At 39.8% G+C, this 13,720-nt stretch overlaps 1 protein-coding gene across 1 annotated transcript in view; it reads left to right on the top strand.

Annotated features, from left to right (window-relative positions):
- Positions 1–5,362: 5,362 nt before the first annotated feature.
- Positions 5,363–13,720, top strand: part of RTN1 (reticulon 1) — a 243,797-nt gene continuing 235,439 nt past the window's right edge. Inside the window, exon 1 of the mRNA XM_082617434.1 lies at positions 5,363–5,772. Coding sequence (XP_082473560.1) covers positions 5,532–5,772 — 241 coding nt within the window. The 5' untranslated portion in view covers positions 5,363–5,531. The remainder of the gene's footprint in view (positions 5,773–13,720) is intronic.

The raw sequence follows: 13,720 nt of genomic DNA, 5'->3' as shown, positions 1-13,720 counted from the left end.
AAAAACATAGCTGTAAATCTTTTGACCTTGGATTAGGCAATTGTTTCTTAGATATGACACCAAAATCACAAGTGACAAAAGATAAAATAGATGAATTGAACTTCATAAAAATTAAACAATTTTTTCCTGCAAAGGACACCATCAAGAAAGTAAAAAGACAATCCACAGAATGAAAGAAAAATATTTGCAAATCATATATCTGATAAAGGACTTGTATCCAGAATATTTAAAGAAATTTTACAACTCAATATTAAAAGAAAAATAACCCAATTTAAAAATGGGTACAGGATCTGAATAGACATTTCTCCAAAGAAGATATACAAATGGCCAATAAGCACATGAAAAAAATGCTGAAACCATTACCTATCAGGGAAATGCAAATCACAACCACAATGTGATTCTACTTCACACCCTCTAGGATGGCTGTAATGAAAAGACAGATAATAACAAGTATCGGCAAGGATGTGGAGAAGTTGAAGTCCTCATAAACTGCTGATGAGATTTTTAAATGGGCCAGTTGATTTGGAAAGCAGTATGACAGTTCCTCAAGTAATTAAACACAGAGTTCCCATATGATCCAGCAGTTCTAATGCTAGGTATATACCCAAGATAAAAGAAAACTTACCCCCAAAAACTTATACACAAACATTTATAGCTGCATCACTTATAATAATCAAAAAGTGGAAACAACCTAAATGTCTATCATCTGATGAATGGATGAACAAATTGTGTTATATCTATACAATGGAGTATTATTCATCAATAAAAAGAAATGGAGTACTGATACATGCTATAATGCAGATGGGCATTGAAAATCTTATGCTAAGGGAAAGGAGCCAGTCACAAAAGGGCACATATGGTATGATTCCATTCATATGAAGTATCCACAACAGGCAAATTTATGGAGTCAGAAAATATATTAGTGATTGCCAAGGACTGGATATGAGGTGGTAGGGATGGAGAGTGACTGCTAACGTGTATGAGGTTTCTTTTTGGAGTGATGAAAACGTTTTAAAATTGATTGTGGTGATGATTGCACAACCATGTGAAGATAGTTCAAATCATTGAATTATATACTTTAAATTGTACTATATGCAAATTATATCTCAATAAAGCTGTTATTTTAAAAAAGAAATACTACTTATCAAGAAGCACATGAAAAAACTCCAGATTCATTGGTCATCAAATAAATAAAAAATTAATAATTACAGTGAGTTACCATTTTTCTTATCAAATTTTGGAAATTAAAGTCATGTATATGTGCATGCATTAAATGAGATCTGTTTGTAAACTTCAAAGAACCTATTCAGAGAAAATTTACCTTTATCATGTGTATATTTCAGTTTTCTTGTCAAGCTCAGAATTTTTAAAAGAGGCTTTGTGAGTCCAAAGCATGGAGAATTCAAGTTTCAGTTCTCCTAATTCATGTTTTTGCCCAAATAAATTTTAAAAGGTCTTTGTAGTTTTACTCAGATGTGCAAATTAAATAAGAAAAACGAAACTGGGTTCAATGAAAAGTGATCAACTCTCTTCTTTCCACCCCTACTGGAGTGGGAAGCATCTATGTTTTATGCATTAGAAGCATCTATGTTTTATCCCCTTGGATGGCAGATTAAGTAACAGCAGCCACTCCCTATGGACAGAAGGAGCCTGGTGTGTTCCAAATGTGCTGTGCGACATTTGTGAATGATGTAGTGGTCTCCTGGAGAAAACACAGCTGTCTCGGGCACCAGCCTGTAGCCTCTATAAATTAGTTTCAATATAAACATTCTTTCACTGCAGTAGGAATTGGAGAACTCTTCCTGATCAAATTCAAGAGCTTCTACATATTGTGGAAGGGTGAAAACCATGTTGCAAAATGAGCTGGATGCTCCATAGACAAATTAAGTCCTGAACCAACCCTGCACATAATGATTTCAGAGAAATCTGAGGCTCCAGTGTGAGTCTCATCTTGAGTCAAACACTTATCTTACTAAGTCGATGGGAGTGTTTCCACAGTTGCAGTCTCTCTTAAAAAGGTTCAAAAGTAGAGCCTTGGCTTGGATGCTAAAAGTTCTTAAATAAACCAGAGAAGGCAAATACTTGGCATGTGCTGCCACACCCCCTTCACTTGCCTGAATGTAGCTGTTGCTTACCTTTCTAGACGCTCTTTTTTACTGACTCTGAATGTGATCTAAGACTCTTTCTCAACACAGTGCCCCAAGCATTCATTACTAATCTATCAATGAGCTCTATTTGCCATTCCTGTTATAGGAATGGCAAGTTGAAATATGTATACATGCCTATGTGTGTTTTACACAACTACTTAGAAGAACCTTTGAAGTATATTTATCTTTATGTAAGGTTTGCCTTTCAGAATATAGAAACTACTAGTAGAAACAGATCAATAGCCACTCAATATCATTCCTTATCTAATTTGCTTTGAATGCCTGAAATGGTTACTGTTGACCCTCTGTTCTTTACCAATAGAAATATGCAGGCAGAGTGCTAACCATTATAAGCCATTTTCTGGAAGTAATTTGACATGTGCAATTAAATCTTAATAACATGCGTTACCTATGTCAACTCATTTAGTGCTCCCCCAAATCCTTTGCAGAGGTGCTATTAAAATATCCAGATTACAAATGAGGAAACTTAGGCACAGAACGATTAAATAACTTTCATATTGAGGCTGGAAAGGACTTCATCTTGGTTAAAGTGTTACTTGTGGTACTCTTTCTCCATGTCCCCACACTTCTTTCCCCATGATATAAGCTTTGATCTAAGTTAAGAAGCTAGTGTTAAATAAATGCTCCTTACCAGATTCCTTCTTTTGAAAAAGTGAACAAAACTTGTCTTCTAAAAAACAATAGCTTAAGACAAAACCTGACAGTTCTTTTGTCTCAACTATCCTTGCTATGACTCCTTTAAAAGTGCCAACCCCATTTTTCTTTGTCACAAAAGCATTTTAGAACAACTCATAACTTAGAGCAACTCTGCAAGCCCTGGAATCCCATTGTTAACTGTGTGTTATGCCCATACATCTTCCTATTAGTCAAGCTTTGTCAGTTCACAGAGGTGCAAATGTGAAATAAATGATAGTGATAGACATTGGTAATTTCAAACTGTAGCATAAAGTTGAAAATTCCTTCACCCAAATAGATAATTATTTGTCCACATCCAGTAGTAGAGCCTAAAGAATAAAGATAGTTGTGAAAATTGCTAAAACTAAACAGTGTGAACACCTCTTTTCAGCAGAGCAAAATAGAATAATTTATCAAAGTGGAATTTCAATTAAATGGGAAATAGAAATGAAAATTTTCAATCAAAATGGAAAATTTCAATTTTCTCTAACAAGTAAAATCTAAATATACTTTAACTGGCTATTTCTTTCACACATTCTCAATTAGAGTATCGATCAGTATCTGATGAACCATGAAAAAGAATTGGAACCATATCCCAAAACTCCTTATCATTTTAGGTGGAAGGAAGTCGTGAGGCTTGCATAGTTACTCCAGTTTTTTAAAATGATGACTTTCATCAGTGTTTCTCAGAGAAACAAAATAACATTCTCCATATAATTCTGTATGTAATTCCCTTACCATAACAATTCTCAAATATTCAGTACCCATCGATAAGCACTTAGTGTTATATCATTAGTTTTCTATATTCTTGGCATGTTGTCAATAATGAAACTGTGAGAAGTTTCCATCTGGTATTTCTGATATTCTAAACAATGGATGTTAAAAAACTCAGAAATGCCCCTGATTATATGAAAGGATTAAGCTTAATGGAAAGAGAGCACTGTAATAGCTTTTCACCTTAAAGATTTCTTAAACAGGCTCATTTTTCCCATGGAAAGATTTTGAAAACCATGATGGTTCAGGGTAACCAATAATTGTTAATGTCAAAGGGGGTAACTTAAAAAAATAGCTTTATTCAGGTATAATTGACATACACTAAATTGCACATATTTACAGTAAGTGATCTGATGAATTTTGACATATGTATACCCCTGTGAAGCTATCACCACAATCAAGCCAATGAAAATGTCCATCATAATTTTTGAAGATATCAATAATGTAAAATTTTGGTGATCATCATATCCCCTGGGGTATCTGGCCCTAGTAGGCCATATTTCTTGTCTATTGAGTGAACATATTTTCTCTAATTTATTGTCACTGAACAGAACAAAAGGTTGGGCAGAATTCAGGCTTTTAACTTTCAGCATTTTTGAGGAGCAGTTGGCCTTTGAATATATAAATTGACAGGTATGAAATCCTCAGCATGTCTATGGTGGCTTAGCAATCCCACAAAGCCTCACAGTAGCTTGCCTGATGCCCCACCTTCTCTAGAGAAGGAGCAGTGGATGGGCTTATTCCTCCACCCTGTGTGTCGGACTGTGCGTTATTTTTTTCCCAACCACATCATTTCATAGACAATTTAGGAACCAATAAAGCACAAGTCTCGTTTGAAAAGATGTATCTAAATATAGGAATAATACATTATAAGCCAAGTCACTTCCCTCCTCTGAATTTCTGTTTATCTGTCAAATATCTTCCATCTTATCCGAGAGAGCTGTAAAGGAAAATGGGTGGGTGGGGAAGCAGCAGCAAGCTTTCTGGAATGTCCAACTTCTCAAATAAAATAGACTGCACAGACAGCTTATAATTTGTATGGCTTTGGCTCAGGGTTTCTGAAAGGAAATATAAGTTGTTTTTGTCCTGCCTATTGCTGTCTTATTCGCCCTCAGTGCTGGTAGGAATGAAGTCTGGTAAGCTTTTTTTCGGAGGATCTCCTGATAGCTCTTTCCTGTACTCCACTATTTTAGGTTCTGTTTTGGAAACAGTTTATGGATGCAGCATATAACCTCGGGGTTGCAGATTCCCTCGTCTCCATCTGTCAACAACCATCTTCATCCCTCCCCGCGAAGACCAGTCCCCTCCACAGATGATACTGGTCACCCTCAGAACTGTGGCCTTGAGGGCTCCAGCTTCCTTTCTTTGCTTCGGGTCCCAGGACACCAGTCCAGGTTTAACTTTACGAGTTGGGAGGGCAGCTTGCCTAATCAGTCACTCTTCAGCTGGGGGCTGTTTCTACCTGCTCATCCTCTCTGATTCTCCCCCACATGAGAGGAAGATTCAAGTGGATGTGGCACATCCCCTAATCTAGGCCTGCAGACCGGTGGCTGACGTGTGCAAAGGAAGACTCGGACCAAGCAGGCCTTTTTCACCTGCGTAATGACAGGCTTGGGAGTAGCGAAGCAGCAGCGGCGGCGGCGCCGGCAATAGGAGGAGGAGCGCAGGCAGCGGCCGGGGCGGGGCCGGGAGGAAGTGGAGGGGGAGGAGGAGGAGCTGAAACGCGGAAAGCGGCAGGCGGCAGCTCGGCCGGAGTTGCAGCAGCTGCGGCGGCGGCGGCGCTGACACCGCAACCTCCCCAAGCCCTGAGTCCCGGCGGGGGCAGCAGGAGGGAGCGCCTGCCCGCCCGCCCGCCCAGTCACTGCACCTCGGCCCCGCCAAGCAGCCGTCGCTGCGCCCGGGGAACTGCCAACTATGGCCGCGCCGCCCGATCCCAAAGAAGAGCTGCTGTCGCTGGCCAGTCCCGGGTCCCAGTGGTTCGGGGACCGGGGCGAGGGGGAGGAAGAAGCGGTGACGCCGAAAGGGGCCAAGCCCGAACCGCAGGCGGGGGAGCCCGGACCTGGGCTGGGCTCCGGGGCCCGAGAAGCTGCGCCGCGGGAACTGGGCTCGGGCCCCGCCCGGCCGCCGCCCGTTGCCATGGAAACTGCATCCACAGGTAAGGCGGGCGGGCGCCGCTGCCCCGCAAATGGCGTCGGGGACTCGGGTCCCCCAGCCGGTCCCCTTCTCTGCAGCTCGCCTATGCACCTACCTAGAGCTCTCTATCTTGAGCACCAACCTTAACCCCCCTTCGCCACAGGCGACTGTAAATATTAGCGGACTGGTAGGGACAGAAATTTTATTTTTCCAAAGGCTCGGAAGAAAACAAAATACTACTGATCCTTTTATTTCATTATCATTATTTTTCCGGCTTTCAAAGTTGTTCTCAGAGGCACACCGCAGCATCCTGGCTGCCGCCGCGCCTGTGTACAAGTTTTTTCCTTCTTGGAAGGGGCTGGGGGCTGTAGGGCCCGCTTGGCCAGTTGGGAGGATATTCTGAGGCGTGTTTGTGCGCCCGGCGCGCGCCAGCGACGGGGGACGCTGACAACAAAGCGACGGGCGGGCCTGCTGCCCCTAGACCCTGCTCGATCCAGGACAGAGATGTGACTTTAACTCTCCCTTCCCTTCAAGAATCGCCACACCCTACTCGTAGCCCCTTTCCCTTTCCCTCCTCTATCTCCCCCTCCCCCCGCACACTAAACCGAAACGCCCAGGTGCGTCTAATTCCAGAGGGACAGCGTTGCCAGAAGGTTGGGAGTTGTGGCGGCTCCCGCCCAGAACCCTTCTTTCCCAGCTGCCCGGATGCTCCCATCTCCAAGGGAGCTGTGAAACTTGCAACCCTTTAGAGCGGCCGCTGGCTGAGGTGTTAGAGGGCTTGAGTGGCGGTGAGTGTTCAGGCACAGTTTACCATCAGTCTGAACCTGCCTGGTCCTTTGGAAATTGCCCTGGGTTCGCCCTCCTTTCGCCTGACTTCCCCTTCCGAACTGGAGCACGTTGGTGCTCAGCGGGGACCAGGGATCCTGAAGCATTCTGTCCGAAGGATGCCTGAGGCGAGCTTTGGGGAGGGGCTGCCGGCTTGGGTAGCTCTGTGTTTCCAGGGAGTGGGGTAGAGGGTGCTGTGTTGTGTTGTTCCCGGAGAAAGCTTTGCTGTGGTGGAATGAGAGTTGTGTAGTTTTGGAAATGTAGCTCTTGAAGGCGGGGTGCTGGGCTGCAGGAGGGGAAGGGGGGCGGGACTGGCATGCTTGTTCATGGCAGCTGATTTAGGGGAACCCCTTTCTTAAGCCATTGCCTCTCTTAAGGGTCGTGTGGAGTGTCTTAGGTAGTCCTTAGGTAGTCTTAATTCTTCTCTAGTACAAACGATTTGAGCTGAGGAAAGGAGGTTTAGGGAATGTGTCGAATAAAGCATTATGAAGGGAAGAAAAAAAGTAAAGAAAGAGAAAAGAGAGAAAGGAAAAGGAAAGAAAGACTCAAAAGCAGAAAACCCCATTTGTCATATATTAGTTATTATGTGGAGGAGGGGAGGATTTAAGACTAAGAGAGATCTCAACTTCTTCATCTAAATGGAGAGAAAACAAAACTTTTTATAATTGCAAAAGAAGATGGCAGAAGCTAATAGACAAAGGAAGGTACACATTTCATTGGTTTACCGTTACCGTTCTTCATTGAGAGTAGCTCATAGTACAGAACCTTTATCCACTGTCATCAAAGTAAATCATTTATAAACATTGCCCACCTCCCATTGGTGTCCCCAAGGTTAGGTGAACTAGGGAGAGGAAGCTAAGCGCCCCCTGTTCAGTAATATACTATCCACTAAAATAGTTGCTATATACAAAATGCCTAGAACAACTGTGACAAAGTAGGCATTTGAAATTTTTAATATTACTATAGAAATATTTTACTTTGTTGAATATATTAGGGGTTTCCTATCCTAGGCAACAAATACACTAATAAAATCGAACATGATGCTAACTTTGGATGGGAGGAGAATGAAGGGAGGCAGAAGGAGCACATAGTTTGCATATTTATGTAGAAAGTTTTACATTTATTATTGCTGCTTGAAGGAATTTCTCATATAGTTGTTGGTTGTTTAATGTTTTAAGTTTGTATGTTTCTTTTTAAGTAGACTGTATGGGCTGTTATAAGAGTCCCAGATGCCGGAAATGATATCTAAATAAATAACTAGATCTTAAAAAATTCAAATAAAATCTGGGCCAGCTTCCTTATCTGTTGTTTTGGCAGTTCTGTTGCAATAAGCAGAGTCAGCAGGTGCATCCTCAACTTAAATCAGGGACAAAATCCAGAGGAAGCCTATTAAGCACATGGCTTTCCTTTTTTTTAAAAAGAATGGTGCTCTTTGGGACTCAAATCAAACTAAGAAGTAACTTAGACTTTGAGTGTGATGCACTGTAAATAGCTTTTGTTTCTTTCTCAAATGGAATTCTAAAATTTAAGACAGATATTGATGTTTTAAAAACTTTTTTCTGAAAAACACCACTGATCATGCTATCTGGACAGAAATTCTGTTATTGATTTTTATACATTGATGGTAATTAAAGTTCCTAAAGAAATATTTCCAAAAATATTTCTCAGTGATGTCCTGGAATGAATATATGTTTAAAGATCATTAAAGTTGCACTATAAAACTCTGTCAGTACTGTATTCTCTACCCGTACTCCATCAGTACAGATACTCTCATTGCTTCTGTCCCTTTTGTGGGATGGAAATGTCCTTAACAAAAAGTAACACTTTTTTCTAAAGCTACAATTTTTCATGTCTAAAATTGATAATGGGCATATGATATGATGTTTGTTGCCAAGGGAACATTTAATGCACTATATGTAGGCTACAACATGTTAGATTGTTAATCATGAAACAGTGCCATCATCGAATAACTTTATACAAAGAATGTGAAGAGAAACATTTTTGTTTTTTCACGATCAGTTATTTTATTCCTGGAAACTATTCAAAAGGAGCATACAATAACACCAGGATAGAAGAATCACTCTTTGTTTAAAGGAAGAATTTAAAATAGAATATTTGAACAAAATGCAATGGTAAGAATTAACTCATTGGCCACTTTGGAAATTAACTCATTGACTGATTCATGCATGGAAGGCAAAATGAATAAGAGTGGAGAATGGTCTGGAGAAAGCAGCCCAGTGTGATGATTTGCTTTAGTGATATTGACTTACAGATAATTTGACTTAAATTTCTAGATGATTGCCAAGGGGGAGGGAAGTGAGAGAGGGAGAGAGAGGTATTTTTCAAATTTACCTGGACTACAGTGCTCATAAATTTATATTTTTCAAATGCTGAATGTGATACTCTATTGGAAAAAACTATTCTTAATCCATCATGATTTAAATACCTTTCAGAAATGTTTATATGTCCTGCATTTATTCTGTTTAATATAATAAATTGTACCATACACATTACCAATCATCTTCTAAAATCCATGTAGAGACTGGATTAGCTGTCTTTTCTTTTGGATGTGCTTGATAGATGTGTACATTTTTTAAAATTTTTGAGTCATTCCCAGCAATCGTCTTCAGAAGGTGTAAATTTCAGTCTTCTGTTTTCTTTCACCTTTTAAGAAAGCTACAGTTCTATTGAAATGGGAAGGAACAGTACACTAGCTTTTACAATATTTTACAGGACCTATAAGAAAAATAAGAGTTTCTAATGCAATTTATTTCTCTGGACATAGGCTCTGAATATAATCAGTGACATTTCTGGCAGTAACTACAGTACTTATCCTTTCATATTGGGAATTCAAATTAGGTTAAATTAAAATTTAGAAACACATACCCTAAAAATACATTGATAAATAAATTTTATCAGAGCTTTCAGCATAACATCCTTTTCATGAACTCACTGTTCCAGGAAACCCATCCTACTCATTGTCCCTCAGATACACCATAGACCTTCTTGCTCCCATCTCTTCTCTAGGCTGTTCCTCTACTTCTGACTCTGAGGGTTTGGAGAAGAGTTGTGGATTATTTTGTTCATTATACTGTCTATCTTGCATAGCCTGGAAGATAGACAAAGCTTCCAAAAATTTTGTGTAAAGTTTTTATTATCTGTAAAGTGAGAGACCACTGAGATTCAATTCAATTTAGTAAACATTTATTGAATGCCTCCTTTGTGTAAGGATCTGTGCTAAACACAGGTTTTGGTTTCCTAGGACATGTGCACCTTTCTGTTTCACATTAGTATTTAGTTAAACAGTTCTTTTATGTCATTTTTCATTTTCCTCATTCCCAAGTCGTTGCTGGAAGACTGTTTAGAAGGATATTATAATAATCTAACCACATGGGCACACAGGCATGAATTAGTTTTCTGAGGTCGACATAGGATAAATAAATACTAGCATAGCTTGCTCAAAGGGCATAGCTGGGGGAAAACAAAATCTATCTATCTACCTAACTATCTAGCTAATTCTATCTTCTTCATAGAAGTAACTGTGGCTAAATAGTACTTAGAGATCCTTGTATTAGTTAGTAGTGCTTTTATTTTAAATTTAAAGGAAATTATCTCAGTGGTGACTAAGGGAGATTTGAAAAAAGGCACTGTAAAATATAGACGGCAGTGAAAATAAAAGACATATTTCAAGAGACTAATACAACCACACAGGAATGCTTTCCATGAAAGAATATGGTCAAAAGATGAAAGACAACCAGTTTTATTTCTTTAAATAATATTTGAGGGCAAAAAGAACAATGAGAAGAACATGAACTAGAGAGGCTCACTGCTTGTGGAAGACGCTCTAGTGAGAGTAATGAAAAAAAGGAGAGGGAAGAGTTTCTCAGTTCACATTTAACCCGTATTATTTAAAATGGACAGCGATCATTTTGAAATGTATAGGAATATTGAACCACTATGTTGTGTAACAGGAACTAACATAGTATTGTAGGTCAATTATACTTCCAAAACAAACAAACAAACAAACAAACTCATAGAAAAAGAGATCAGATTTGTGGTTACCAGAGGTGGGGTGGGTGGGTGGAGGGGGAATTGGTTGAAGGTAGTCAAAAGGTACAAACTTCCAGATAAGATAAATAAGTACTCAGGATGTAATGTACAACATAATTAATATAATTAACAGTGCTGTATGTAATATATGAAAGTTGTTAAGAGAGTTTGAGTTCTCATCACAAGGAAAACATTTTTTTCTATTTTTTTAGTCTTATATCTATATGAGATAATGGAAGTTCACGAAAGTTGATCATTTAAAAATAAATAAGTAAAATGGACAGTGATTCTTAAGCTGGGCAATCTAAAACATACGGAAAGAAAGACTGGAAGCCCAGGATAAGTAAACAGCAAGTAGAATACTGTATCACTGCTCTGATAAGATTGGTTCTTCGGAGCCAACTACTTTATAGCTCATGGTATAGAATGAGTGTGGTGAGCAGTTTTGATGTCATTCCTAGTATCTCTTGAGAATAAGACTAATTTTAGAAAAGTTGAAATGGGGAATGATTTTCAGAAAAGGGAAAACAATGGATATTTAAAACTTACAAGCCAATATATTTGTTGCTGAGTGCTGGTAGAATCTAAGAATGCATTATTATGCTGAATATTTATAAACCCTTAGAAAATAATAAACATGTTGATCACCAGCAATTCCCATTTGTTCACTAAAAAAATAATGCCCATAAAACATAATTTTCTCTTTTTCATATTCTGAATTACCAACATATGCACAGCACTTACTAATGCACAGGAACTCTAGAAAGTACTCAACTTACATTAAAAAGCACGCTCTTTAATTTTGCAAATAGCACAAAGTTTCAAAAGATGATTGATATGGTAGAGGGTAGCACTGCTATTTAAAATTTTTGATTTTAATGTTAACTCAAAAGCAAATTCTTTTTATTAAAATATTTTTTACTCTAATTTAAAAAATTCCTTGTTGGGGTAAGAAGCACATGCACGTGATATTAAAATTTAAAAGCTACAAAAGGGTATTCAGAGAAAAGGAAGTATTCACACTCAGTCTTTCAACCAGCCAGCTGTTATCCCTCTTCAGCAGCAACCATTGTCATCAAATTCAGCAATAGAGCATTATTTAATTAATTCATGATTATACTATTATTTATTGAACCCCTGCTCTATGCCAGGCATTGTTCTAAGCACTAAGGATACGGTACAGAAAAGGACAGATAAAAGTTTATCTTTTGGGCTTCCCTGGTGGCGCAGTGGTTGAGAGTCCGCCTGCCGATGCAGGGGGCACTCGTTCATGCCCCAGTCCGGGAAGATTCCACATGCTGCAGAGCGGCTGGGGCTGTGAGCCATGGCCGCTGAGCCTGCACGTCCGGAGCCTGTGCTCAGCAACGGGAGAGGCCACAACAGTGAGAGGCCCGCGTACCGCAAAAAAAAAAAAAAAAAAAAAAAAGTCAAGGTATGATAAGTCCTAAGGAGAAAGTTAAAATAGAGCAGTAGAGTGAGAGAGATAGTCAAAAAAGTCCTCTTTGATAAGGTGACATTAAAGCAAAGACTTGAAGAAAGTGACAGAGTAAGTCATGCAGATGCAGAAGATCATTTTAGGCAGAAGGAACAGTCTGTGCAAAGGCCCTGGGTGAAAGTACTCCCTGGAATAGCAGGGAGGTCACTGAACTGGGGTGAACAAGGTGAAAATGGTAGGAGATGGGCTCAGAGTGCAGGGTGAAGGGTGATGGGCAGATTAGGTCCTATAGGCCGTTTTAAGAGTTTTGGATATTACTCTGAGTTTAATGGGAGCCACTGGAGGGTTTACAGTAGGGGAGGAACATGTTTAGAGTTAAGTTTTAAATTAAGTTTAATGGATCACTCTGTACTGTGTTGAGAATCTAAAATGGGGGAGGAGGGGAGGAATATGGAGCAAGAATGATCAACTAGGAAGCTATTGTAATAATGCAAGCAAGAGATGATTAGTGGCTTGCACTAGGGTGATACATTGGAGGGGGTGAAAAGTGCTTGGATTCTAGATATATTCTAAGTGTTAAGCTAACAGTGTATCCCTAATGGGTTTTGTACGGGTGTGAGAGAAAAGAGTTAAGGATGACACCATTTTATGGCCCGAGCAAATGCAAGAGTGGAGTTGCTATTAGCTGGGATTGGGAAGACTTTGGGAGGGGCAGGTTTTGGGGAAAAGCCAGGAGTTTGGTTTTGCAAATGCTAACTCTGAAATGCTCATTAGATAGCCAAGCAGTGATGTCAAGCAGGTAGTGTAGAGGTCAGGAGTGGGGAATGGTCTGGTCTGAGTATGTACATTTTGGAGTTGTTGGCATAGAGTTGAGATCACCAACAGAGGGTGAGTTTTGACAGTGAAGAGGTCAAGGAGTCCTGGGATACCCAAATACTCAGAGTTTCAAGCAAAGGAAACTGAGTAAAAATGGCTTAATGATGTAGAGGGGGAACTGAAAAAGTGGGATTCCAGAAGGCAGAGAAATGTATGTTAAGAGGGATGGAATGATTGACTCTGTCAAATGCTGCTTGTAGGTTGGGTAAGATGAGGACTGAGAATCAGCCATTGGATTTGACAATGAGGAAGCCATGAATCTGATGAAGCTGTTTTATTGTGAATTGTTGGGGGAAACTTTGGTTGGAATGAGTTTTAAGGAAAATGAGAAAGGAGAAAATGAGAGACAATATTATAGACATAACTCTTTTGAAGGAGGAAACTAGAAAAATAGGAACATAACTACCTGGAGGGTTGGGATCAAGAGAAGGGAAAGTTTTATTTAATTATTTTTTACTATGGGGGATATTAAAGTGTATTTGTAAGATGATACAAATGATTTAATAGGGGTGGAAAGATGGATGGTACAGGAGAGGGAGGAGGCATTTCCTGTACTATGTCCCTGAGCAGGTGAGGGGAAATGGATCAGGACACAGTGGAGGGATGATGTTAGATAGACGTAAGGACAGTTCATGGATATAACTGGAGGAAAGACAGAGAAGAGGGCACAGGTGCAGGGGTAGGGCTGAGGATAGGTAGAAGTTCAGTGAAATAGGAAGAAAGGTCAACAGCAGAGTGAAAGCAAGAGTGGAGTTGGAAGTTTGAGAGGAAGGGAGAAGGTATA

Source organism: Mesoplodon mirus (assembly GCF_964341445.2).
Source record: "Mesoplodon mirus genome assembly, chromosome: 4".
Lineage (NCBI taxonomy): Eukaryota > Metazoa > Chordata > Mammalia > Artiodactyla > Ziphiidae > Mesoplodon > Mesoplodon mirus.
The sequence above is the reverse complement of the archived record's forward strand: the minus strand, read 5'-3'. Positions and strand labels throughout refer to the sequence as shown.